Source organism: Gopherus evgoodei, chromosome 3, assembly GCF_007399415.2.
Source record: "Gopherus evgoodei ecotype Sinaloan lineage chromosome 3, rGopEvg1_v1.p, whole genome shotgun sequence".
NCBI classification, from domain to species: domain Eukaryota; kingdom Metazoa; phylum Chordata; order Testudines; family Testudinidae; genus Gopherus; species Gopherus evgoodei.
Window position 1 is genome coordinate 29,737,042 of NC_044324.1, and position 23,341 is coordinate 29,760,382.

Genomic DNA, 23,341 nt, shown 5'->3' on the forward strand with positions numbered 1-23,341 from the left:
GTTCCTTTTTTATCGGGGGACCATCCCCTGCCCTTGCAGGCGATGCATTTTTCCCCTCTCTCATTGCAATTATTCAGTACTGGTGGGATGGTAAAGGAGTCTCTAAATGCCATAGCTCAGATCCTCAGTTCGTGTAACCTGATGTTGCACTATTGACCTCAGTGGATCTCTGTCAGTTTGTACTAGCTCACAGTGCTTCAGTAATGATTTTAGCTATGATCTTTTTAAAAAGTTTAATCCCGGTTCTCTGCTATGACTAAATGATGCACATAGTGTAGCTTGTCAGACAATGGGAGCCAGCTGGGACTCCCTGATTCCTGGTGCCTGCTCTAATGCTCACAGTTGGCATAAGTGGCACAAAATGAATTGAGCAGACTACAGAATCTGGCTCTCAGGGTCCAGTCTCCCCTGCTTTATAATTTGTGTAGTCATTGATACGTGTGCAAAGTGAGTGGAAAAAACACTGTTTTGATTTGGTAGCATTTTTCACTCACTTTGTACTCACTTTGCATAGGTTCAGATCAGGGTGGATTTGATTTAAATCGCTAGTCAAGAAGACTCCGTTTAATCATGGATTTCTACATAAAAGTGCATTCTTGTTGGTTGTTATATCCTTAGTACATATTCTTCACAACTCAGAGATAGATGTAGGTTTCATTTTTAGAAGGTACAAACTATACATTTTCAAGTGATTTATTTTGAAAACTTTTCAGATTAGTTTTATAGCTATATTGGAAAATGAATGATTGTTTGGTTATTTCATTTACCAGAGGTAAATGAAGCAGATATTTATGAAGTTATTGGGAGGTGAACTATCTCCAATTCAACAGGTTAATCATTAATATTTGGAGGATTTTCTTGCCATGCTGTGGTACGAGGAGAACATCACCAGACAGACATTTAAATTGTTTTATTAACCATATATACTAGATTATAAGACCGTTCATTTATAAGATGACCACCGCCCCCAGGATGGATAAGTAAAAATGGAAAATTTTTATGATCCATTCATAAGACGACCTTATAATTCAGGGGTCGGCAAACTTTGGCTTCCGGGCCATCACAATAAGCCACTGGCGGCTGAAACAGTTTGTTTACCTTGAGCGTCTGCAGGCACGGAGGCAAATCTAAGTAAACAAAGTGTCCTGGCCCACCAGCAGCTTACCCTCACGGGCCGTGACAACAACTGGTAGGGGGGAGAGAAGCTGGGCGTCAGGGGAGTAACCCCCGTGACCACCCCCCACATGACCCCACCCCTAGCCAGGGACCCCCTCACACTTTCCCCATCCCATCCCTTCCCACCTTAGCTGGGGCGGGCCAGGTGAGGATGGCTCTGGCCTGGCCAGAGCTGCTCCAGCAGGCTGGACAGTGCAGCCACAGCCTGTTCCGGCAGGCTGGACTAGGTGGCATGGCTGCAACCTGCTCTGGCGGGCAGGGCCGGGCGACATGGCCGCAGCGTGCTCCGGCGGGGCCAGGCGACTTGGCTGCAGCCAGCCAGCCCTGGAGCTGCAGCTGCTTCAGAGGCTGGGGAGAGAGCAGCATGGCCAGAAGCGGAGAGAGACTGGCCCCGCCTCTTACCTTCTGACTCTGCTGGCTGTGCTGCCTCTCCTTGCCCACTCTGTTGGGGGGGAGGGGCTGTGTCCCACCTGTCCCTTTCTATACCCGTTCATAAGCCCACCCCCTTCTCTGGGGCTTCCTTTGTTTACTAAAAAAATTCGGCTTATGAACGAGCATATGTGAACTGAAACAACGTTATGTATTCTGAATTTTTTTCTTCACCAGCAAATATATAATATTTTAACAAAACAAGCATATGAATTTTTGAATTTAGTTAAACATTCAGGTTTTTTAAAATCAGGTTTTGTTTTTGTTAAAATTGTTTAACTAAAATAGTTACATGAAATATAAAAAAAAAATTAATTGTGTCAGCCAGTTCAACATGAGAAACTTAAAATACTGGCTTCTGCAGCTAACTCAGTCATCTTCACCTTCATTTTGCTGTTTGTTCATAATCTGGAAAAGAAAAACAAGCTTTCCTGCTTTTTCAGGTCCCAAACAATTTCTCAGTTTGGAATGAATTAGTCCAAAGGAAGAAAATATTCTTTCTACACCGGCAGAAGAAGCTCCTGCTGTTAAATGTGAGATTATCACTTCAACGATCTCTGAATTCAAGTGCGTACGTGACTTCCACCAATTTACCGGTGTGATTTTCTTTAAAACATTATCAGCAAACATATTTCTTGAATGGTTCTTATTCCCAAACTGGGTCTCTTTTATGGCCTGCTGCCATTAAAGATTTCCCCTTTTAGTGAGAGAATGGTATGGTAGATCTCAAATCAATGAAGGCTACACTCACAAAGACCTCAAGACTTCTGGAATATGCTGCTCAAGCAGTTTCACTTTTGATTCTATTGCCTGTCCCTCCCTTCTCATATTTATCTCCAGACTTCTTCTCCTTGTAAATCTATTCCGCCCCCAACAATCTTCTATTCACTGAACTATTTGAAACTTTGCACTTTTAGAGAGAGATAAGGGATTGACTCTGTGTACACAAATTTGCAGAGGGACAGTAGGGTTTAGGTCTGTTATTTCTCATCTCTGTATATTTATTTATTTATTTTAAAACATTTTTGCTGTTAACAAGCATGTTATCTCTGGAGACACAAATCTACAGTTTGAGAACTGCAAAACTAAGCATATCTGATGGTATCTTCTAGACTGAGCTCTGAGTCCCATTGGGTAGATAGAAAGATAATCTATACAGAAGCCCCTGGAACCCCATAAAATTGGATCCCTAATCCATGAACTATTGGAATTCATTTACAAAACTTTTCTTACACATTACATGAATATACTGTCTCATACTATGGAATTAGAATGAATAATCCCTATTCCAGGATGAGATATCTTTGAGCTATAATGTATCTTAATGAAAACTATCTTTTTTCCTCAAAAAGCATTTTATCAAAAAAAATCCAATTTAAATAAAAAAAAATTCAAAAAAAAATTTTTTTAAATCACTGATTTTTATCCACCGTGGTTTAAATGGCTACACATAGTGCAAGGCAGTGGAGAATTGGAGTCTGTGGGTGAAATCCTGGCTCCATCAAAATCAAAGTCAGAATTCCCATTTGCATCAGTGGGGCTCGGTTCCAGCCTGTAGCTTATTTAAACAATGTAGGCTTATTTATTGATGTTTTATCAGCCTCTATGTATGCTATTTAAAACAAGGAAGCATTCCAACCTTCAAATTATTATGTAGCTTAGGGAAACAAAGCAATTTATGTTAACAACCAGGACAATGCAATATGCATTCTTCTACTGCCAATAGTTTTAAAATAAGATAGCAGTGTAATGGAGAAGACTGCCATCCTGTTACCAAGAATCCAGTTCTTCTTTCATCATTCATGAAGAAAGAGCTGATGACTTTCAAGTGTTTGCAAAGCTTTTTAGTCCTCTATCTAAGCTATAATGCTGCAGGTATGGCAATGCGCCAAAGACATTAGGATGGATTTATTTTTCTTGGAGTTCTGCATTATGGCTGAAAGAGAGACCTAAGTGCTACTGTTGCAAAGTTGATCTTTCATTATATTTAACTAAGGGCTTATTTTTGTTTTCATTCTACTCAGGTGAGGTGTGCTACACAGAGCTCAGTTGAATTCACCTATGAATCACAAACTGTAAATCTGTAACAGGTTTGTGTTTGTACAAATGCAGACTGTTTTATTCATTCACAGAAGCACACACTTCCATGGTCATGCAAACTCCGAGGCATTTCCTGTGGTCTTGCAGAATCACAGTCTATTATATTGACAGAGGATTACTGATTCTGATCTTTGTGGTCCATGTCACAGGTCCAAAGATGAGCATATTGTTAGAGTTCTATGAAACACTAATAAAAGAGAAGTGTCAGCAGTAGCTATCCTGGCCTTGAATCGACTTCCTCTCAGTTCTTTGCTAGTTTCCTGTCTATCTTGTTTAAATAATTTAAAGTTCAAATTCTGTGTCTTCCCTTTATAGGCACTGCACAGTTCAGCTCTACCTGAATCTCCTCTCCTTCATTCCCACCGTTACTCCTGTCCTCTCATCTTCTCAGAGTGTTGCTGTCCTTGCCGCTTTTTCCCATTCTCTCCATGGCTCCTCTTATTCCACTTCCTCACGATGGAGACTCGTCTTTTTTTCTCACCTCTGCTCCTGTCTTGTTTTCTTCATTCAAATCCATCTTGCAACTTTTCACTTCACTTTCTGCTCTGGGGCTCTCTACCCCTCTTCCCTACTTCCATCTATTCAAACATATCAAAGCTTATAAGCTTTGTTCTTTATGGTCAGATTCTGCTAGTCTTATTTATGTTTGCCTGGTACCTTATTTACTGAGTAACCCCGTTGACTCTGTCTTAAGTAATGCCATTCACGTTACTTTTTTTGTTTTAACCTTTATCCGATTTAACCCCCCCCCCTTTTCTTTATGTGTTGTCCTCATGTACTGTCTGCCTAATTTAGGTTACAAATCCCTTGGGTGCAGGGATAGCCTCTGTTTTATTCTCTGTAAAGACAGTGCAGAAAATTTTAGAATTAATATCAGAGGGGTAGCCGTATTAGTCTGGATCTGTAAAAAGCAACAGAGAGTCCTGTGGCACCTTATAGACTAACAGACGTATTGGAGCATAAGCTTTTCGAACTAACCTCATTATCTCTAGACTGATTCTTGCCTGCATATTTATACCTGCCTCTGGAAATTTCCACCACATGCGTCTGACGAAGTGGGTATTCACCCACGAAAGCTCATGCTCCAATAAGTCTGTTAGTCTATAAGGTGCCACAGGACTCTTTGTCTCTTTTTAGAATTAATAACAGCTCTTGGATGGAAGTCACTATGGAAATACAGTACAAGGTATTATTAAAATGGACTGTGGCCTGGAGTTTTTCTGCCTTTCCCCCAGTGAGTGATCAGACTTTGCCTGAATCTGATGGCAGAAATTTCCCTTTGTAAAACTGGAAGTTATTTATGTCTGGCCAAATATTGTAAGCCTCTGTCCAGGAATGCTACATTACACACCTCAGGCTGGTGACCGAACAGATTCAGATATCAGTGAAACAGTTTTCTCCTTTAAAACTGGACAGTATTTATGTTGTCCAAATACACAATAAAAATAAGACAGTTCCTAAAGAAAATGCATAAGGTAAGAAATGTACTAGATTGCTGCCTGCCAAAGTCCAACTCAGGAGCTAGGGCTCGGAGGACTTTTGGGAAGGGCCTTTTACAGCATAATCAGATTGCTCAGCTGAAACATGGCCTTTCTCTGTGAGAAACCAAATAAAGATGGCTTCTGACAAGCAGGCGGATCCTCCTCATCACATGGAGTAGACTCAGCTAGTTAGTGATGCCAGAAAATTGCAAGATTTCCACCATGTAACTTCCTCATTATTATTATTGTAATATATTATTTGTATTGTGATAGTCCTGAGAGACCCAGCTCAGGTCAGAGCCCTATTGTGCTGGGTGCTGTGTACCCATAAGAAGAGACAGTTCCCATCTTGATGGTCTTGCTGCCTTCATGACTGACTTGGTTACATCTTTAAACAAGCATTTTCCTGCTTTCTCTCTTGCTGCCCCTCATGTTTAAGAAGAGCTCTCTGTAAACATCCACAAAGCTACTTCCTTCTCTTCCTTTAAATTGCTACTTACTGCTCACTTTTTCTGTGATGCCTCTAAAGAAACATGATGACAGTCAGGCAGCTGGTGTATTGAGACCACTGCATATTACGGTGACCAGTATTGTCTCCTTATGCTCCTGTTTGTGTCTTCACCTGTTGTCTCTTGTCTTATATTCTTAGGGTGTAAATTCTTTGGGGGCAAGAACTACTGTGGGTTGTTTTTGTCCAGTTTGGACAGCACGGACCTGATCCATGACTGATGCCCCTAAGCGCTACGAGTAAAAAATCAGGATGAAATGAAGAATGATTGTCTCCATGTTCAAGATGAAGAATTGGTGCACACGTAGATCAAGTGACTAACTCATGATCACACAGGAAGTCTGGCAGAGCCAGGAATTGAACCCAAATTTCGTGTGTCCCAGTCCAGGCTCTGGAAACACAAACTGACTATCCGAGTTTTCCCTCCTCTATACCATTCATCCCAGTTAACCTTCTGAGGTCAGCATGAGCTGCAACTTGATACAGTTTACAGGCATCTAAAAACAAAATCATAACTGGCTTCTGTGGACAGTTTGCAGAGAATGACATTCACTCAAAATGCCATCGGTTCACGTACGTGGTTGGAACTCAAAGCAGCATCCGTTAGCAGCTGGTGCAGACCAAAATGTTCCAAGAGCAGATCTCTGTCTTCACCCACTGGAGGCCACTGTGCTGAGTAGGCAGAAGGCTTTCTCTGGTGTCCATGTAAAACAGAGAGAAGCTCTGGCAAGGGAACACAGGCAGCAAGCAGTGAATTGGCAATTTCTCAGTAACAGCATCTGTTCCCTTTGTCCTCCTCTATTGCTGCAACAACAACGGGAAAGTGATTTAAGGGAGGAGACTGACTCACGATCAGTTGAAGCCAAACCAAGAGATGGGTGGAAACAAAAATGCCCAGCCGCATGTATGCTGTACAAACAAAATGTGGGGCAAAGTCCCATACCTCTAAGGACCAGAGGGAAAGGTAGAGGCATCCTAAAATTGTTGGAGAAGGGGCAAATACAGATCCGTTGTCCTCCTCAGAGTTGCATAAAGGCATCAATGGGGAGTATCAGCCTGATGTTCTTTTGTGAGATGGCAGAGAAGATAGCAAGTCACTGGGCTTTCTCCCAGGAAGACTCACTGGTAGGGGGAAGCTTATTTGGAGGTGGGGAGTTGTATATGAGTGTAGGATTGACTGAGGGACTTCATGTGATCCTTCACTGGAATTCTGACGAGTGTCCATACCTCCTACTTCTAATTGGCTCAGGCCTCATTGGCCCTCCCAGTACTCTTTGAAGTAATTTTATATTAGCAGTTTGATTTTATGTATACTCTTCAGCTCCTCTTACAGTGCTGATGCTTGCCTGCCCTCCTCTCCACCAATGTTTATTTTATGGCCTTGAAAGCTCTAATAAATTATTAGGGCCTGGCTCCCCACTCTCCTACACCTTATGTAGTCCTATAACTCTTATAACTATAACCAATTTTATATGGTAGCTTTTTAATACCCATATCACACTTACTTTCCATGAGGGTAAGTGATTATGCAAGGTGTAGGGGAAGTACAGAATTGGACCACCAGAACATATGTAACAATACCTGTACTGACTTCTCATTTGAGCAGTCATGGAGATTTAGTGCTCCAGAGATTTGTGTTTTTATCTCTTAGGTCTTGATGTTCATCTCGGCAAAAGTAGCTCTCTGTTGATTATTAATTAGAGAAGTTTTAAGTATGCAGAGCAAAATAGACACTAATGTGTATGCCTAGTTAATTTGTTTTGCTGTAATTAATTTTTATTTTAAAAACAAATCTTTTTACTGCATTTGTTGTGATCACACAAATCTGATTTATTTTTAATGCAAGACCCGTTGAAAAACAAAATAGACAGTAAAGAATATTATTGCAGATATGGAAAGCAAATATTTGAGAACAAAATGTAGATAGTCAATTTTATGAATTAAAATTCATATTATTTTTCTAATAAAGAAAATAATGCACATAAATCAATCCTGAGAAAATGGAAATTTATTTGTGGAGGATACTTTTACAAAAAGTAATTACTCCGATAAACACTAATGAATAGTACATTTATCTTAAATGTCTCATGAACAGTTCCCTACGGTAGGAGGGCCCCGATTAAGATCTAAAGGTCAATCTAAAACACAGTGCTTTAAGAACTTCTTCCTGGTGTCAATAGGGTTTTTTAAAAGATTTATTGAACATTCTTTCATGCTGCCCCCTGCCGTTACTTTGACATTTTACAGTTTGCTAATATAAATTAGGTAGGGTTCAATAATCGAATTGGGCTGGGTAAAGCATGCAGGCTTTAAGCAGTAGATCTGTGGGGGATACGTTTTCCAAAAATGTGCCTGTATTTCACGTGCAAAGCAAAAACTGGCAGTTCAGTTTGAATTGCACAATTCCGTGGCTTTTAACATTTTTATTTTGGGTTTCTCAGTGGCCAAAAAAAAAAAAAAAAATTCCTAGATTCCACGGACAGAAGGGATCATTTTGATCAGCTTGTCTGACCTCCTGTATAACACAGATCACAGATCTTTCCCCAAGTAATTCCTCAAGCACATCTTTTAGGAAAACATCCCATCTGGATTTCAAAATTGTCAGTGATGGGGAAGCCACCATGACCCTTGGTAAATTGTACTTGTCTGACTAAACAAGAGAAAGAGTAGTGGGGTGGGTTGATGAGAAGGGGGAAGTTTAGGGTCATCGAACTTGGAATCTAATTATGCAGCCAAACAATGCTGGTGTATTTCCCTATGTAATTCATATTTACGGCTCCTACGGGGGGACCAAAACTTAACCCCTCACATACATTTCTGTTTCATAGCAGTCATCATCATAGTCCCTGCCCTCTTAGCATCCTTGGGTTTCACATTATCCCAACAGGGGCAAAGGAAAGGCAGGCCCAAAGTTATATTCTCCTCATGCTGGACTGATTAATAAAGCATGGAAAGGGGAACACACTGTAACATTCAAAGGGAGTGAAGTTGACATATATCCCTCTGAACTAGATAAATTGTCCCTCTCTGAAACTCAGTGGCTCTTGGAGCAACTTTAGCTCCTCCCACATGTTATAGCATAGCCCTCCATTACTTTAGTATAGTTGCAAATAGATGAGTCTCTACTTGTGCTATGAGGACCTATTTCCAAGTTCTTTTTTCCCTTCTTACACTGATGCATTAACCCTTTTTCACCTTTCAAAAGTAGTACATTTTTTCCTACGTGATTTGGTAGCCCTTCATCACAGCTACGTTCTCCTGGATCCATGCTACCATTGACCTATAGGAGTAGGCTTGTGATTATGGGAGATAGACACTTCACCAGAGCCAGGCAAAGAATATGGAAGTCACTGCTAGTTGAAACACCTCAGTGTGTTCAGAGCCAAATATAAACTCCACCTATTTGCCCACAATAGTTTCCAGAGTAATTTCCAGAGTCATTCATTAAACAAAAGCCAAAGCAAAAATAAAACCAAAGCCTTCTTGATAGGAGGGAGGGAAACGAGAGAATATCCTCATCTCTGGGAAAATGGGAAGTGCTCGGTGACAAATACCATATACATAGACTCAGAACTGAATAACATAACTGAATGGGTGGCTGAACTGGTTGATTACCTTAAAAATAAAGTAACTGATAGTATCTGCTTTTGTAGATATCTGACACTCTTTACTCTTCTATTTAAAAAAAAATGAAAAGATAACTTTTCTCACAAGTGTCTGTCTCTAGCACTCCCCTAGTTTATCTTCCCTTTATTTCAAAGGAAAGTCTATATTGTGTCTTATCAGACCATGACTAAAATTTGGGGGTTATGGAATTACTGTAGGAAGTCTTCAACTGTGAATAAACATCCTGGGCCAGATTTCAAAGTTTGACTCTGGCAACTGCACAGAGATATTCATAGGTACCCAACTTAAGTGTTCCAAATCCTGTTGCCTAACTGGCCATGTGTGCATGAAAGTCCCTTATTTGCATGCACACTTCAGAGATTTACATGCAGATATTAGGCATGTACAAAGGTAAATGTATGATTTCATCCCTGCAAATCTTGCCTGCAGTGTCTTTTATGAACAACTAGTTTAAAAGAGATCCAAGATCTTGTAGACTTTGTAATGATATTCTCCTGTTTTTGGTCTCTGTGTCAGTCTCATGGGAGTTGTTACTGTAATGCTCATGTTACTGTAATGCTCATATGGCTGTGTATCAATCTTCACAATCTTCTTCACAATTTTCTTCTCATCTAATTTCACTCACATACAAGACGACCCCTTTTTCCCCCTCCAAAAAGGCTATTTCAAACTCAGAGTCCTATTCTTCTTAGCAAGGTTGACCAGACAACTAATCTCTGAACAAACACTTGAATTTAATCTATCATTATTTTCTAACTCTGGGTTTAATAGAGGTCAGAAAAAGAGATTCTTTAAAGCAATCACAAGCTTATTTTTCCAAAAGCACATCAGTAGATTAACATTTTGCCAAAGAAAATGCAGAAATACAGTATTTCTTTTAATACATTTCAGCTAAATAAAGTCTTAAGACTACATGGCTTGGCTCAGATAGGGTGTATTCAGCATAAGGTACAACTCATGTAACTTCTGCTATCTAAAAATTCAGCTTAAATTAGCTCCATTTCAGCCGTGCAATTTATTCCACACCTGAGGTGAAGTAGCTCGTCCTTTGCTCTCTTCTCTGATGTAGAGCCATTACAGAGGGAACTGCCAATGTGCTTGTGCAAATCTCTTTGCTTATATAAAGATCCCATTTAAACATCTCCACCCAAGAAATTCATGTTAATTTTGGACAATCCCTGGATGATTTTATTCTTTAAAAATAAATAAATAATCATATAAACCAATGACATGTCCCTGCTCCTATAGATTTCATTGCATTATAAAGGTAATGTTTGCTCTGGAGAGACATTTTGAGATAACAAGAGACAAGGACAATTTTATATGGGGCCAAGTAAATATATATGGGGATACGTGATGATGTGGACTGGTTTAGAAGTCTTGGAGTTTGGAATGTGTGGATTATTCATGATTGGCAAAGCCGTGAGTGATTTCAGCATCTGCCAGTAGGGTCAATCCAGTAAATTTCTTATTTGTTCAAATGCTATTAACCATTGATTTGCAGCCATTCTTATTCATCTGTGAAAACAGCTATTGAAATCAGCAGGATTCCACACTGGCGCACATCTGCTTGTGGGATCAGGGCCATAGTTATTTTCCATGATGAAAGCAGTTTCATATTTCTCCCTTGTACTATTATGTTTAGCGATGAAAGTTATTAGAATAATCACTGCTGTTAAACAAGGGAAGAAAATCTCATAGAAAAAATAGGAAATTTCAAACTGGTTTGTTCTATAGGTCACAGTCCTGCCGTCCTTAGTTTGATTTTCTACTGAAATTAATATGTGTTTTACCTGAGTAAAGAGTGCAGGATCAAGGCATAATCTGTAATTTATTGAAAGTTAGCATATGGATCCTAGAAAACTCCAGTACATGCTTATCCTCCCATGCAGTGTTTGTCATACTTGTGTAATTTGGCTTCACAATATACTTGTGTTTTGAAAAGAAAAGAACATGCTTGCTGCCTAAAATTAGGCATCTAAATAAGTGGCCATCCTTTCAGTGGTTCTGAGCAGCCACAGCGCCTACTGAAATTAATGAGAGCTGTGGGTACCTTAGCATCTTATAGGTCAATTATTTGGGTTACTAAATATGGATTTAGGTGCCTATCTTCGGGAAGGCTAGTTTGAAAATGTTGGCACTATATTTGCCCATAGTTGTTGATGTTGTGTGTATTACACAACTATTTTAGTATGTCCATTGTATCAGGTAATGTACATATGCGTGGTGAGCAACTTTTCCTGACCTGAAGTTTGTAATGTAGAAAGACACAATATCTGAACTCCAAATGCTCAAAAATCATGGCTCATGCTCCACAGAAAATCATGAGATAAATGTATTAGTATTATTTATGCATGTTTTCTATTTACCCTCTGGTGTTTTGAGCTTTGTGGTACATATTTTTGAGCTTTTCTCTACAATAACGAGAGTTACAGATTTATTTTTATTTTATTTTATTTTTTAAAATGAAAGCTGAGATTCACATAAAATCACTTCTTTCTAGGTACCAGGCCTTTAAGTAAAGCATTCGATATTACAAGACTCTCAATAAAATCCACAGAGCGAGCAACACAAGACAAATAAAGGATAGGATCAGAAACAGGCTTATAGAGAGAAACTGATTTGCCTAAGGTCCCGCAGTAGGTTAGTGAAAGAACCTGGCATAGAACTCAGATCTGCTGAGTTCTAGTGAAGTGTCATGCCCTACCCATGAACCACACTGCTATTCTGAATCTGACATGTACTATCTGTACTTTTACTGAGATGAGTGAGGTGGCCAACTATCTCCTGCATGAAGTTAGGCTGCCGAATAAACAAAAAGTAGTAAAGACAATTTTTTGCTAAAAACAATGTTTTGGCCTTAGGCCCTTATTTGAAGTTTTGGAAAACAGAACAAGCTTTTTCATTTTCCATTACCTGCAGAAAGCCTCATTGGCAAAACATTGCTTCTCATCTAATTTTCTGTCCCTCATATGTGTTTTAATAAAATCTTTTTTCATTTAAAGCGACCTAATATAAATCATACCAGGACAAGACCAATAACAGTTTTATTAGGAGTATTAGCTTGGTTGAACAAAGCCCTTTCTGTGGCAAATTCTCTGGTAATTTGCTTGAGGTTTTTGGAGGGAAGAAGGGTGGTGGTGGAGATATTAGGATACAATATTTTCTTTTAACAATTATTTTGCATCAGAAGGTCATTTTATATAGGCAACCAAAAAGGTTGTTTAGTACAGTACCAGCTCATTCCATCTAGGAAAGTGGCTACTGCATGCGCAGTAGTTACAGTACTTTAATGTGAAAAAATATATAGTATTTAAAACTGCTGACTGTGATTGACAAGAAACTTACTGTATGTGGATTTAAAACTTTGGTGGCAGCATTAGCAGTATTGTGGACTAAATTCTCATTTATGCTAAGCCCTCTTTATGTTGTGGAAAGGGCCTTTAAAGAGGGTATAAATGTCATTTATTCTATGTAAATTATTGTAAATGAAAATTTGGCCCTGTTTATGTTTTTCTCTCTCCCTCCCTCTCTCTCTTTGGTAATTAAATATATCTGAGTGCCTCATAGTCTTTAATATATCTATCCTCACAAAACCCCTTCATAGTAGGGAGCTGCTACTATCCCAGTTTTACAGGTGGGGAACTGAGGCACTGAAACACTTGCCTGGGGTTACACAGAGTCTTTGGCAGAGCAGACAATTAGCAATGATTGGTGAAGTCTTAGAACTTGTGTAAATTTATTTACAAGTTGATTAAAGTGGACTTAAAACAATGTGTGTGTGCGTGCGCATGCACGCCTCTGTGTGTGTGTGCGTGCGTGTGTACGCACTCCTCTGTGTTTTTAAATGCGAGATTTTGGTAGAGTTATTTTGAAGATGGGAAGCATGGGGTTGAAGAAGTGGATTATATTATATTATACACTGCAGGCCCTAAAGTTCATGGTCATTCTGACCTTTTCTGGAAAAAAAGTTCCACAGCTGTGGTCTGTTTGGAGAAAAAGTACTATCTTGCATGTGTTAGTTTTGATCCTTAGGTTGCTGGTTCCATTGTTCATGTGTTACACCGCTGTTGTGGTAGGTCATGATCATACAATGTAAATTGTCCCTGAGAAACCTGAGTCAGTCCATAGAGTACTTTGAAGATCAGGACCAAAGCCTTGAATTTGATCTTGAATTGAATGAAAAGCCATTGAAGAGAGAGCATCGGGCTGGGGTGTTGCACTCTCAGCTCCCTGGGTTGCTGAGTCCTTCCTTTCCCCCGTTAGATGCAACATTTCACATCCTGTGGAGGTCATAATGAAGGTCTAAGTTTATCAGTGGGTGATCACTCAAAATTACAAATTATTTTCATTTCAGAGATGAGTTAGTGGAAATGTCCTTAAATAAAAGAATGTGTATTTGTTTTATTTTTCAGACACGGATATTAAAGAACTAGAGGATGTCTTTGGACTTCACGGACAAATTGAGCACAAGTTGGACTTCCTCAGAAAGAATGTGCCAAAAGATATGAAGCTTGTGCTGATTGGTCATTCAATCGGTTGCTACATCACCCTTGAAATGATGAAGAGGGCATCAGAACTTCAGGTATGTCAGCCTTGGGAAAGGGAAGCTGTATCACTCAACAGAGCATCCCCCACGCTTAGCATTTGATTGATCAACAAAGACGATAATCGGATTCCACATCCTTTGTGGAGAAGCAGCATCCTCCCTACTTTTAGACCAAATTCTTATTAAAGTAAATGATGTTCAGTTACTTTTCATGAGTGTCTGACTCCAGAAGAGAGGAGAGTGATACAGAAATATATGATCTGATTTTTCCACTGTAAATCATGGTGCATAGCAATTTACCCCCCTACAAAAGTAGTATGGGGAACTGCGGCCAATTCAGAATAGTAGTAATTCCGTACTTGTGAGATGAGATAGGTATTTGTGCAGGACTGATCTATCTCAAAGGATGCTGTGAACGTTAATTAACTTGAGTAATCTGGTTTAGTAATTCATTAATAAATGTAATTATTGGCAACGATGCAATTTGATATGTTTACATTTTAATAACATTATGCAATATATAAATTGAATGAAAGATCACATAATATATATGCTGCTACATGTCATGGATAAAGTGTTTTTTTTAATTAAAAGGGATACTGCTAGCCAGTTTCAGGATCAATAGGCACCTAATTAATGTGTTTTGAAAAACCTATGGTAATATATGTCAAAATGTTTTCATAATTTTTTTAAATTTCCTTTAACATTTATTTAATATTTAAACATCCACTATCAGTGCCATGAATTCAAATAATAACCAATAGAATAATAGCCTAGTAAAATGAGGGCCTGATTCAGTCTGTAATTGCTACTGTAATACAAATGTTTAAGAATAAGAATACTTAGGGCTTCCATGGTGTTTTCATAACTTCAGAGCAATTTGCAAACATTAAACCTCACAAAATCCTAGTAAGCTGGAAAAGTAAATATTTCCATTTTACAGAAAGAGAAACGAAGGCCCAACAGTTAACTGGTTTCCACAAGGTTAGAAGGAGGTAGTGATGGTGCTAGCGTTAAAATTCCAGAGTTCCTTGCTAATAATCCTGTGCTGAGACCACTAGATATTTAACATCTGCATTGTGTTATTGCATGAGAACCCAAAACTGAAACTAGCTAATACCAAAAACTGACATTTTTTTAAGGAAACTGTTATGGATTAATCTGCTTTTATTGTCTGAAGATGAGTAAAATGCTAAATATAAATAAAAAAACATAAATTGTAAAAATGAATTAGAGATTTAAAAATGTTGAATTATATCAAGTGTTAGTAGTAGTAGTAGAGTTAAGGACATTCTTTCTTTTTAAATGAAATACAAATGTACTAAAATTCTTGCTTTTGTGGCTTAGACCTATGGTATGTCTACACTACGAAATTAGGTCAATTTAATAGAAGTCGATTGTTAGAAGTCGATTTGATATAGTCGATTGTGTATGTCCCCATTAAGTGCATTAAGTCGACGGTGTGCATCCACCGTACCGAGGCTAGCGTCGACCTTCGGAGCATTGCACTGTGGTAGCTATCTCACAGTTCTCACAGTCTCCGCCGCCCATTGGAATTCTGGATTGAGCTCCCAATGCCTGATGGAGCAAAAACATTGTCGCGAGTGGTTCTGGGTACATGTTGTCAGACCCCCATCCCTCCATGAAAGCAATGGCAAAAAATTGTTTCTCGCCTTCTTTCCTGGGTTACCCGTGCAGATAACATACCACGGCAAGCATGGAGCCCACTCAGCTCACTGTCACCGTATGTCTCCTGGGTGCTGCTGGCAGATGCAGTACTGCAGTGTTACACAGCAGCATCCCCTTGCCTGCGGACAGCAGATGGTACAATATGACTGTTAGCCACCGTCGTCGTCGTCCCATGGGTGCTCCTGGCCGGCCTCGGTGAGGTCAGTCGGGGGTGCCTGGACAAAAATGGGAATGACTCCAGGTCATTCTCTTCTTTAAGCTTCGTCTAATGGAGATTCAGTCCTGCCTGGAATATCATGCCAGCTGGAGGCTTCTGCCTCAGGCTGCTCTCCCAGTCGGCAGCACCACGCGGTCGCACCTATCCCAGCCTGCCCCTTGCTCCCATGGCTCATGAAGCCTGGACAGTAGTAAGGAGCAGTTCAACTATAGGCTGAGCAAGTGCAGAATGGTGGTAGACTGTGCATTTGGACGGTTAAAAGCACACTGGTGCAGTTTACTGACTCGGTTAGACCTCAGCGAAACCAATATTACTGCTTGCTGTGTGCTCCACAATATCTATGAGAGTAAGGGGGAGACGTATATGGCAGGGTGGGAGGTTGAGGCAAATCTCCTGGCCATTGATTACGCACAGCCAGACCCCAGGGCAGTTAAAAGAGCACAGCAGGGCATGCTGTGCATCAAAGAAGCTTTGAAAACCAGTTTCACAACTGGCCAGGCTATGGTATGAACAGGGGCGGCTCTATGTTTTTCACCGCCTCAAGCACGGCAGGCAGGCAGCTTTCGGCGGTGCGCCTGCGGGAGATCCGCCAGTGCAATGCCATCGGTGTCCCCAAAGCCGTGGGACCGGTGAACTGCCTACTAATGCACCTCCAAAAGCCGCCTGCCTGCACCCTCATGGCGACCGGCAGGCTCTCCCGTCCCCTGCTTGCCGTCCCAAGCACGCGCTTGCTGCGCTGGTGCCTGGAGCTGCCCCTGGGTATGAAAGTTCTGTTTGTTTCTCCTCGATGAAAACCCGCCCCCTTGGTTTACTCTACTTCCCTGTAAGTGAACCACTCTCCCCTCCCTCCTTTGATCTCCGCTTGCAGAGGCAATAACGTCATTGTTGTTTCAAATTCATGCATTCTTTATTACTTCGTCACACAAATAGGGGGATAACTGCCAAGGTAGCCCAGGAGGGGTGGGGGAGGAAGGAAGCACAGGGGTGGAGTAGTTGTAGGGGCACCTTCTAGAATGGCATGCAGCTCATCACAGAAGTGGCATGTCTGGGGCTCTGACCCAGAGCAGCCGTTTGCCTCTCTGGTTCTTTGGTAGGCATCACACGGCACTGCTGCTGGTCCATGTTATATCCTCTAGCCTTCATGCCCTTGGAGATTTTTTTAAATATTCCAGCATTTCATCTTTTGGAATGGAGTTCTGATAGCACGGATTCGTCTCCCCATACTGCCCATTCGGTCCGTACTGGTGCTCTTTTGCGATTCTGGAACTCTGTGGTCACCTCTGCTGATGAGATCTGCATAGTCACCTGTGCTGATCAGTTCGCTATGCTGGCCAAACAGGAAATGAAATTCAAAAGTTCGCAGGACTTTTCCTGTCTACCTGGCCAGTGCATTGGAGTTGAGAGTGCTGTCCAGAGTGGTCACAATGGAGCACTCTGGAATAGCTCCTGGAGGCCAATACCGTCGAATTGCGTCCACACTACCCCAAATTTAACCCAGCAGGGTCTATTTCAGTGCTAATCCCCTTGTTGGGGAGAAGTACAGAGATTGATTTTAAGAGCACTTTAAGTCAACAAAAATGGCTTTGTCGTGTGGATGAGTGCAGGGTTAAATCAATCTAATGCTGCTAAATTTGATCTAAACTCCTAGTGTAGACCAGGGCCTCGTTTAGGCAGAGAAGTTTGTATGTGTGAGGGAGGGAAGATCTCATTCTTCTTCGAGTGCTTGCTCATATCAATTCCAATTAGATGTGCGCGCGCTGCGTGCATGTTCGTTGGAAGATTTTTACCCTAACATCACTCGGTGGGTCAGCTGGGCGCCCCCTGGCGTGGTGCCACTATGGCACCAAGTATATACCCCTGCCGACCCATCCACTCCTCAGTTCCTTCGTACCGCCCATGTTGGTCGTTGGAACAGTGGAGCGCGGCTTAGCTGATCTCCACCTCCCTAGCTATTCACTCGTTCTAATACTTATTGTGTATATATTTTATTCTCTATAGTTCTAGTTAATACTTTTAATACCTTTTTGTAAACATAGTTAGTGTATATAGTTCAGAGGGTTGTGGATTAGCCCTTTCCCTCACCCGGTGCCCAGGCCCATGCCTGGCTCACCGAGTTTCAAACCGTGCTTGGCTTGCCGCAGGCCGATGCCTACAGGAGACCCTCACGACTCCTGTTTCAAGTGCTTGGGGGAATCCCATCTCGCAGACAATTGCCGGATCTGCAAATCCTTCAAACCGCAGACAAAAAAGGAGCGGGACTTTTGCCTCAAGCAGCTCCTAATGGAGGCAGCCCTCACTCCTCCACCTTCGGCACCGGGTGCTGGTCAATCCACACTGGAGAGAAGTGCGCCGGCACCACGAAGGCATCTCGGCACCAACTGGCACCAGCCTAGAAACCTGCCCGGCACCGCTCCCTCTCCCCAAGAGTCAAGAAGCTGAAAGCTCCTGCAGCTTCACTATCTGCACCGCAGTCTGAACAACAGCCTAAGTCTAGTCGCCCGGCACCAGTAGCTGCCACAGCACCGACAATCTCAGCACCGTTGATTCCGGCCTTGCAAAGGCCGTCGAGTCCGGTGCCTGACAGCTCCCCGGCGCATGCCTCAGTAGAGCTTATCGTTCCCACCATGCCAGAGACATTCTCTATGGCGAGGGAACTGATTGCATTAACGGAGCCCACCCTGCCTCAGCTCCCGGCACCGCCGATGCGGGTTATTCAGTCAACAGGCAAGCCTGCCATGGTAAGACCGTCCTCGATCGGCACTGTCGAGAGGCACCACTCAAGATCGAGGTCCCGCCAGCGTTCTTGATCTCGGCACCGATCCCGTTCCCGACGCCGCTCGCAGTCCTGGTACCGATCTCCTTCTCTGTACTGATCGTACTCGCGGCACCACTCGAGATCCCGCTTGCTGGCCCGATACTCCAGCCTCTGATCCAGCTCCCGGCACCGTTCCTGCCGCCGCCGCTCTCATCATAGAGCTGCAAGATCGCGGTCGACCTCCCGGCACCACGCCGGTCGCAGGTCCCAGTCCTGGTGCTGGTACCACTCTCTGGTGCGGCACGGAGAACAGTTCGCTGGATGCAGGGCTCCTCCCCAAGCGGTCTCTGCTCCACCATGGCCATCGCGGCATGCGTCTGTCTCATCGCACGCCGACAGTGCCTCCTACGGGGATTCGGACGTACACAGCCGAGTTCTACATGAGGCTCCAGGTCCAGACCAAGGTCCTCAACAGTGATGCTTTTGGACACCTTGGGCATATCACCAGGCCCAAGGTGAACCCACGGTACCATTACGCTCCACCCTGTCGGAACATCGCACACCGGAGGCCATTGTTAGCCGCCCCCCTCCAGCGGGTACAGACGGATCTCCTTTGGCACCAGACCCTCAGGTCCTCCCAGACCCTGACGTGCCTCCTGACCATGAGTCCATACATGAGCCACTCGTCCCTGGTCTGTCATCTTCTTCTTCCCCAGATGAGGCGGTAGCCAGGACATCCTCTTCGGGCCCGCCCCCTATTGACCTCCGAGCTCACCAGGACCTTCTGAGGTGAGTCGCCTTAAATATCAATCTACAGGTAGAGGAAGTCCCGGAGGCTGAAGACCCTGTGATAGACATCCTGTCGGCGGATGCGCCAACTCGTGTGGCTTTACCATTCATCCTCTCCATTCAAGCCAAAGCGGACACCGTCTGGCAATCCCTGGTGTCTATCCCTTCCACGGCTAGAGCAGTGGAATGAAAGTACATGGTGCCCTCCAAGGGATATGAGTACTTATATACCCAGTCTCCCCCATACTCTCTGGTGGTCCAGTCCATGAATGAGCGGGAACGCCATGGCCAGCAAACTCCCACCCCAAAATCAAGGGAGGCTAGACGCATGGACCTATTGGGATGTAAAGTCTACTCTGCGGGGGGCCTCCAACTCAGGGTGGCGAACCAACAGGCCCTGCTTAGCAGATATAATTATAATACCTGGCAGGTGGTGGGCAAGTTCACTGAACTGATCCCACAGAACTCCCGCCAGAAATTCCAGATCCTTCTGGAGGAAGGAAAGAAAGTTGCACGGACCTCCCTCCAGGCCTCACTCGACGCTGCCGATTCGGCAGCCAGAACTGTGGCCTCCGGAATCACGATGAGACGGATATCGTGGCTGCAAGTGTCAGGCCTACCTCCTGAACTGCAGCACACCATCCAAGACCTGCCATTTGAAGGCCAGGGCCTCTTCTCTAAGAAAACAGACCCTAGGCTGCAGAATCTCAAGGACAATCGGGTGATTATGCGTTCCCTCGGGATGCATACCCCACAGACTCCGCGAAGGTCCTTCTGTAGCCAGCCTCAGCGCTCTTACCCCCCACCCAGGCCATGACAAGACTTTTTGGCAGAAGGCGCTGTCGTGGTAACCGCAGACGGCAGTCTGGACCCCAAGGGGGCCACAATAACGGTCCCACCAAACCAACGACGGGCCCCAAAACGAACTTTTGAAGGTGCGCCTGAGAGCAGAGCACCAGTCCTTCCCCAGGATCCTTTTCAGTTTTGCAACCGCCTTTCCTCCTTCCTTCCTGCTTGGAGCCAGTTAACCTCGGATCATTGGGTCCTGCGCACGGTAGAATTTGGATACCACCTCCAATTCATTTCACCCCCTCCCTCTCACCCCCCTTCCCTGTCCCTCTTCAGGGACCCCTCTCACGAGCAATTCCTCTGGCAAGAGGTTCGAATGCTCCTCTCGATCGGAGCTATAGAGGAGGTACCGGAGGAATTAAGGGGCAAGGGTTTTTATTCCCTATACTTCCTAATCCCCAAGGCAAAAGGAGGCCTCTGGCCTATCCTGGACTTGCAAGGACTCAACATGTTCATGAAAAAGTTGAAGTTCCACATGGTATCCCTGGGGACCATCCTCCCATCCCTGGATCCCGGAAACTGGTACACTGCTCTTGACATGAAGCACGCATATTTCCACATCGCCATTTACCCTCCGCACAGACAGTACCTACGGTTTATGGTGAACCGCCAACATTTTCAATTTGCGGTCCTTCCGTTTGGCCTCTCTACAGGCCCTCGCGTGTTCACGAAGTGTATAGCTGTAGTGGCCGCCTCCCTCCGTCGTCGTCGAATACATGTCTTTCCTTACCTAGACGACTGGCTTATTCAAGGGACCTCCGAGGCCCAAGTCACCAGGCACGTGGGCATCGTCAAGGACCTGTTCAGCCGATTAGGCCTGATGATCAATCTAGAAAAATCTACTCTAGTGCCCACACAAAGAATGGAGTTTATTGGGGCCATTCTAGACTCCAAACTCACAAGAGCCTGCTTACCACTACCCCGATTTCAGGCAATAGTTTCAATTATAAAAAGCCTCCAAGGCTTTCCGATGACCTCGGCTCGCAACTGTCTCAGCCTCCTCGGTCACATGGCCGCATGCATCTTTGTAACTGAGCATGCCAAACTACGCCTGCGTCCCCTTCAAACCTGGCTCACCTCAGTTTACCGCCCAGGGAGATATGCCATAGACTTGGTGGTCACCATTCCTCAGAGCATTCTACACTCCCTCGACTGGTGGCTAACACCCTCCCTGATGTGTGCAGGACTGCCGTTCCATCCGATGCAGCCCTCAGTGTCCCTAACGACGGACCAGTCATCTCTCGGCTGGGGGGCTCACCTGGGCCATTTTCGCACGCAAGGTCTCTGGTCATCTCGAGAGCTGGCTCTGCACATAAACGTCCGAGAGCTGAGAGCAGTCCGCCTGGCATGCCAGGCATTCAGCAACATCTGCAGGGTTGTTGTGTTTCAGTGCTTACGGACAACACAACGACGATGCACTACATAAACAAGCAGGGAAGGACTCGATCCTCTCCCCTTTGTCAGGAGGCGATCCAACTGTGGGAATTTTGCATAGCCCACTCAATAGACCTTGTGGCGTCTTTTCTCCCAGGGATTCGGAACGCTCTGGCAGACCAACTCAGCAGATCTTTTCTGTCTCACGAGTGGTTGATTCGTCCGGACATTATACATTCTGTTTTCCAGAAGTGGGGCTTTCCCCACATAGACCTCTTCGCTTCTCGCGAGAACAGGAAATGCAGAGGTTCTGCTCCTTCCAAGGTCTCGCCCCGGGCTCGATATCGGACGCCTTCCTAATCCCGTGAAAGAACCAGCTGCCTTATGCCTTTCCACCCTTCCCACTGGTGCACAAGGTTCTCCTAAAGCTCTGCAGGGACAAGGCTCGTCTGATCCTGGTCGCCCCTACGTGACCCCGACAACACTGGTACACCACGTTGCTCGACCTCTCGATAGCCGACCCAATCTCCCTGCCTCTTCATCAAAATCTTATAACTCAGGACCACGGGAGGCTTCACCACCCAGACCTGCAATCCCTTCATCTCACAGCGTGGCTCCTGCATGGTTAACCCAGTTGGAGTTACGCTGCTCTGCCCCAGTGCAAGAAGTACTCCTGGTAGCAGAAAACCTTCCACTCGGTCTACATACTTGGCCAAGTGGAAGCAATTTTCCTGCTCATGTCAAACACTGAATGCCACACCCACGGAGGTTCCCATCCCCACTGTACTGGACTACCTCTGGTATCTTAAACAGCAAGGTCTTGCTACTTCTTCATTGCGAGTGCACTTGGCGGCTATTTCTACTTTCCACCCAGGAGAAGGTAGTCACTCTGTCTTCTCCCACCCTATGGTTTCGAGGTTCCTCAAGGGTCTGGAGCGTCTATACCCCCTAGTACGCCGCCCCGCCCCTTCCTGGGACCTCAACCTGGTCCTGACGAGGCTTACCTCTCCTCCATTCGAGCCATTGGCAACCTGCTCCCTCCTATATCTGTCGTGGAAAACAGCCTTCCTTGTAGCCATCACGTCGGCTAGAAAAGTCTCTGAGCTTCGGGCTCTGGTGGTGGACCCAGCGTATACGGTGTTCCACAAAGACAAGGGGCAGTTGCGTCCACAACCAGCGTTCCTCCCCAAAATAGTTTTGGCCTTCCATCTCAATCAAGACATATTCCTCCCGGTCTTCTTTCCCAAACCACATGCATCTCATCGGGAGCAGCAGTTACATTCCCTCGACGTCCGTAGGGTGCTCTCCTTTTATATTGACCGGCCGAAGCCCTTCCGCAAAACGCCCCAACTCTTCATTGCAGTGGCAGACCGGATGAAAGGCCTACCCATCTCTTCTCAGAGGATTTCGTCCTGGGTAATGGCGTGCATCCGTACTTGCTATGATCTAGCTCATATTTCTCCGGGTCATATTACCGCACATTCTGCCAGGGTTCAGGCCTCATTGGCCGCCTTCTTAGCTCGAGTACCTATCCAGGAGATATGTCGAGCAGCCACTTGGTCTTCAGTGCACACCTTTGCTTCCCATTATGCCTTGGTGCAACAATCCAGAAATGATGCAGCCTTCGGCTCAGCGGTTCTGCATTCTGCAGTATCTCACTCCGACACCACCGCCTAGGTAAGGCTTGGGATTCACCTAATTGGAATCGATATGAGCAAGCACTCAAAGAAGAAAAGACAATTACTCACCTTTGTAACTGTTGTTCTTCGAGATGTGTTGCTCTTATCCATTCCAAAAC

General features: G+C 44.1%; 1 protein-coding gene across 3 annotated transcripts in view; it reads left to right on the forward strand.

Moving 5' to 3' along the window:
• The window catches only part of LDAH (lipid droplet associated hydrolase), a 246,166-nt gene that overhangs the window by 86,605 nt on the left and 136,220 nt on the right, over positions 1 to 23,341 (forward strand). For all 3 annotated transcript variants that reach the window (XM_030555344.1, XM_030555345.1, XM_030555346.1), the window contains exon 4: positions 13,737 to 13,906. In XM_030555344.1, coding sequence (XP_030411204.1) covers positions 13,737 to 13,906 — 170 coding nt within the window. The remainder of the gene's footprint in view (positions 1 to 13,736; positions 13,907 to 23,341) is intronic.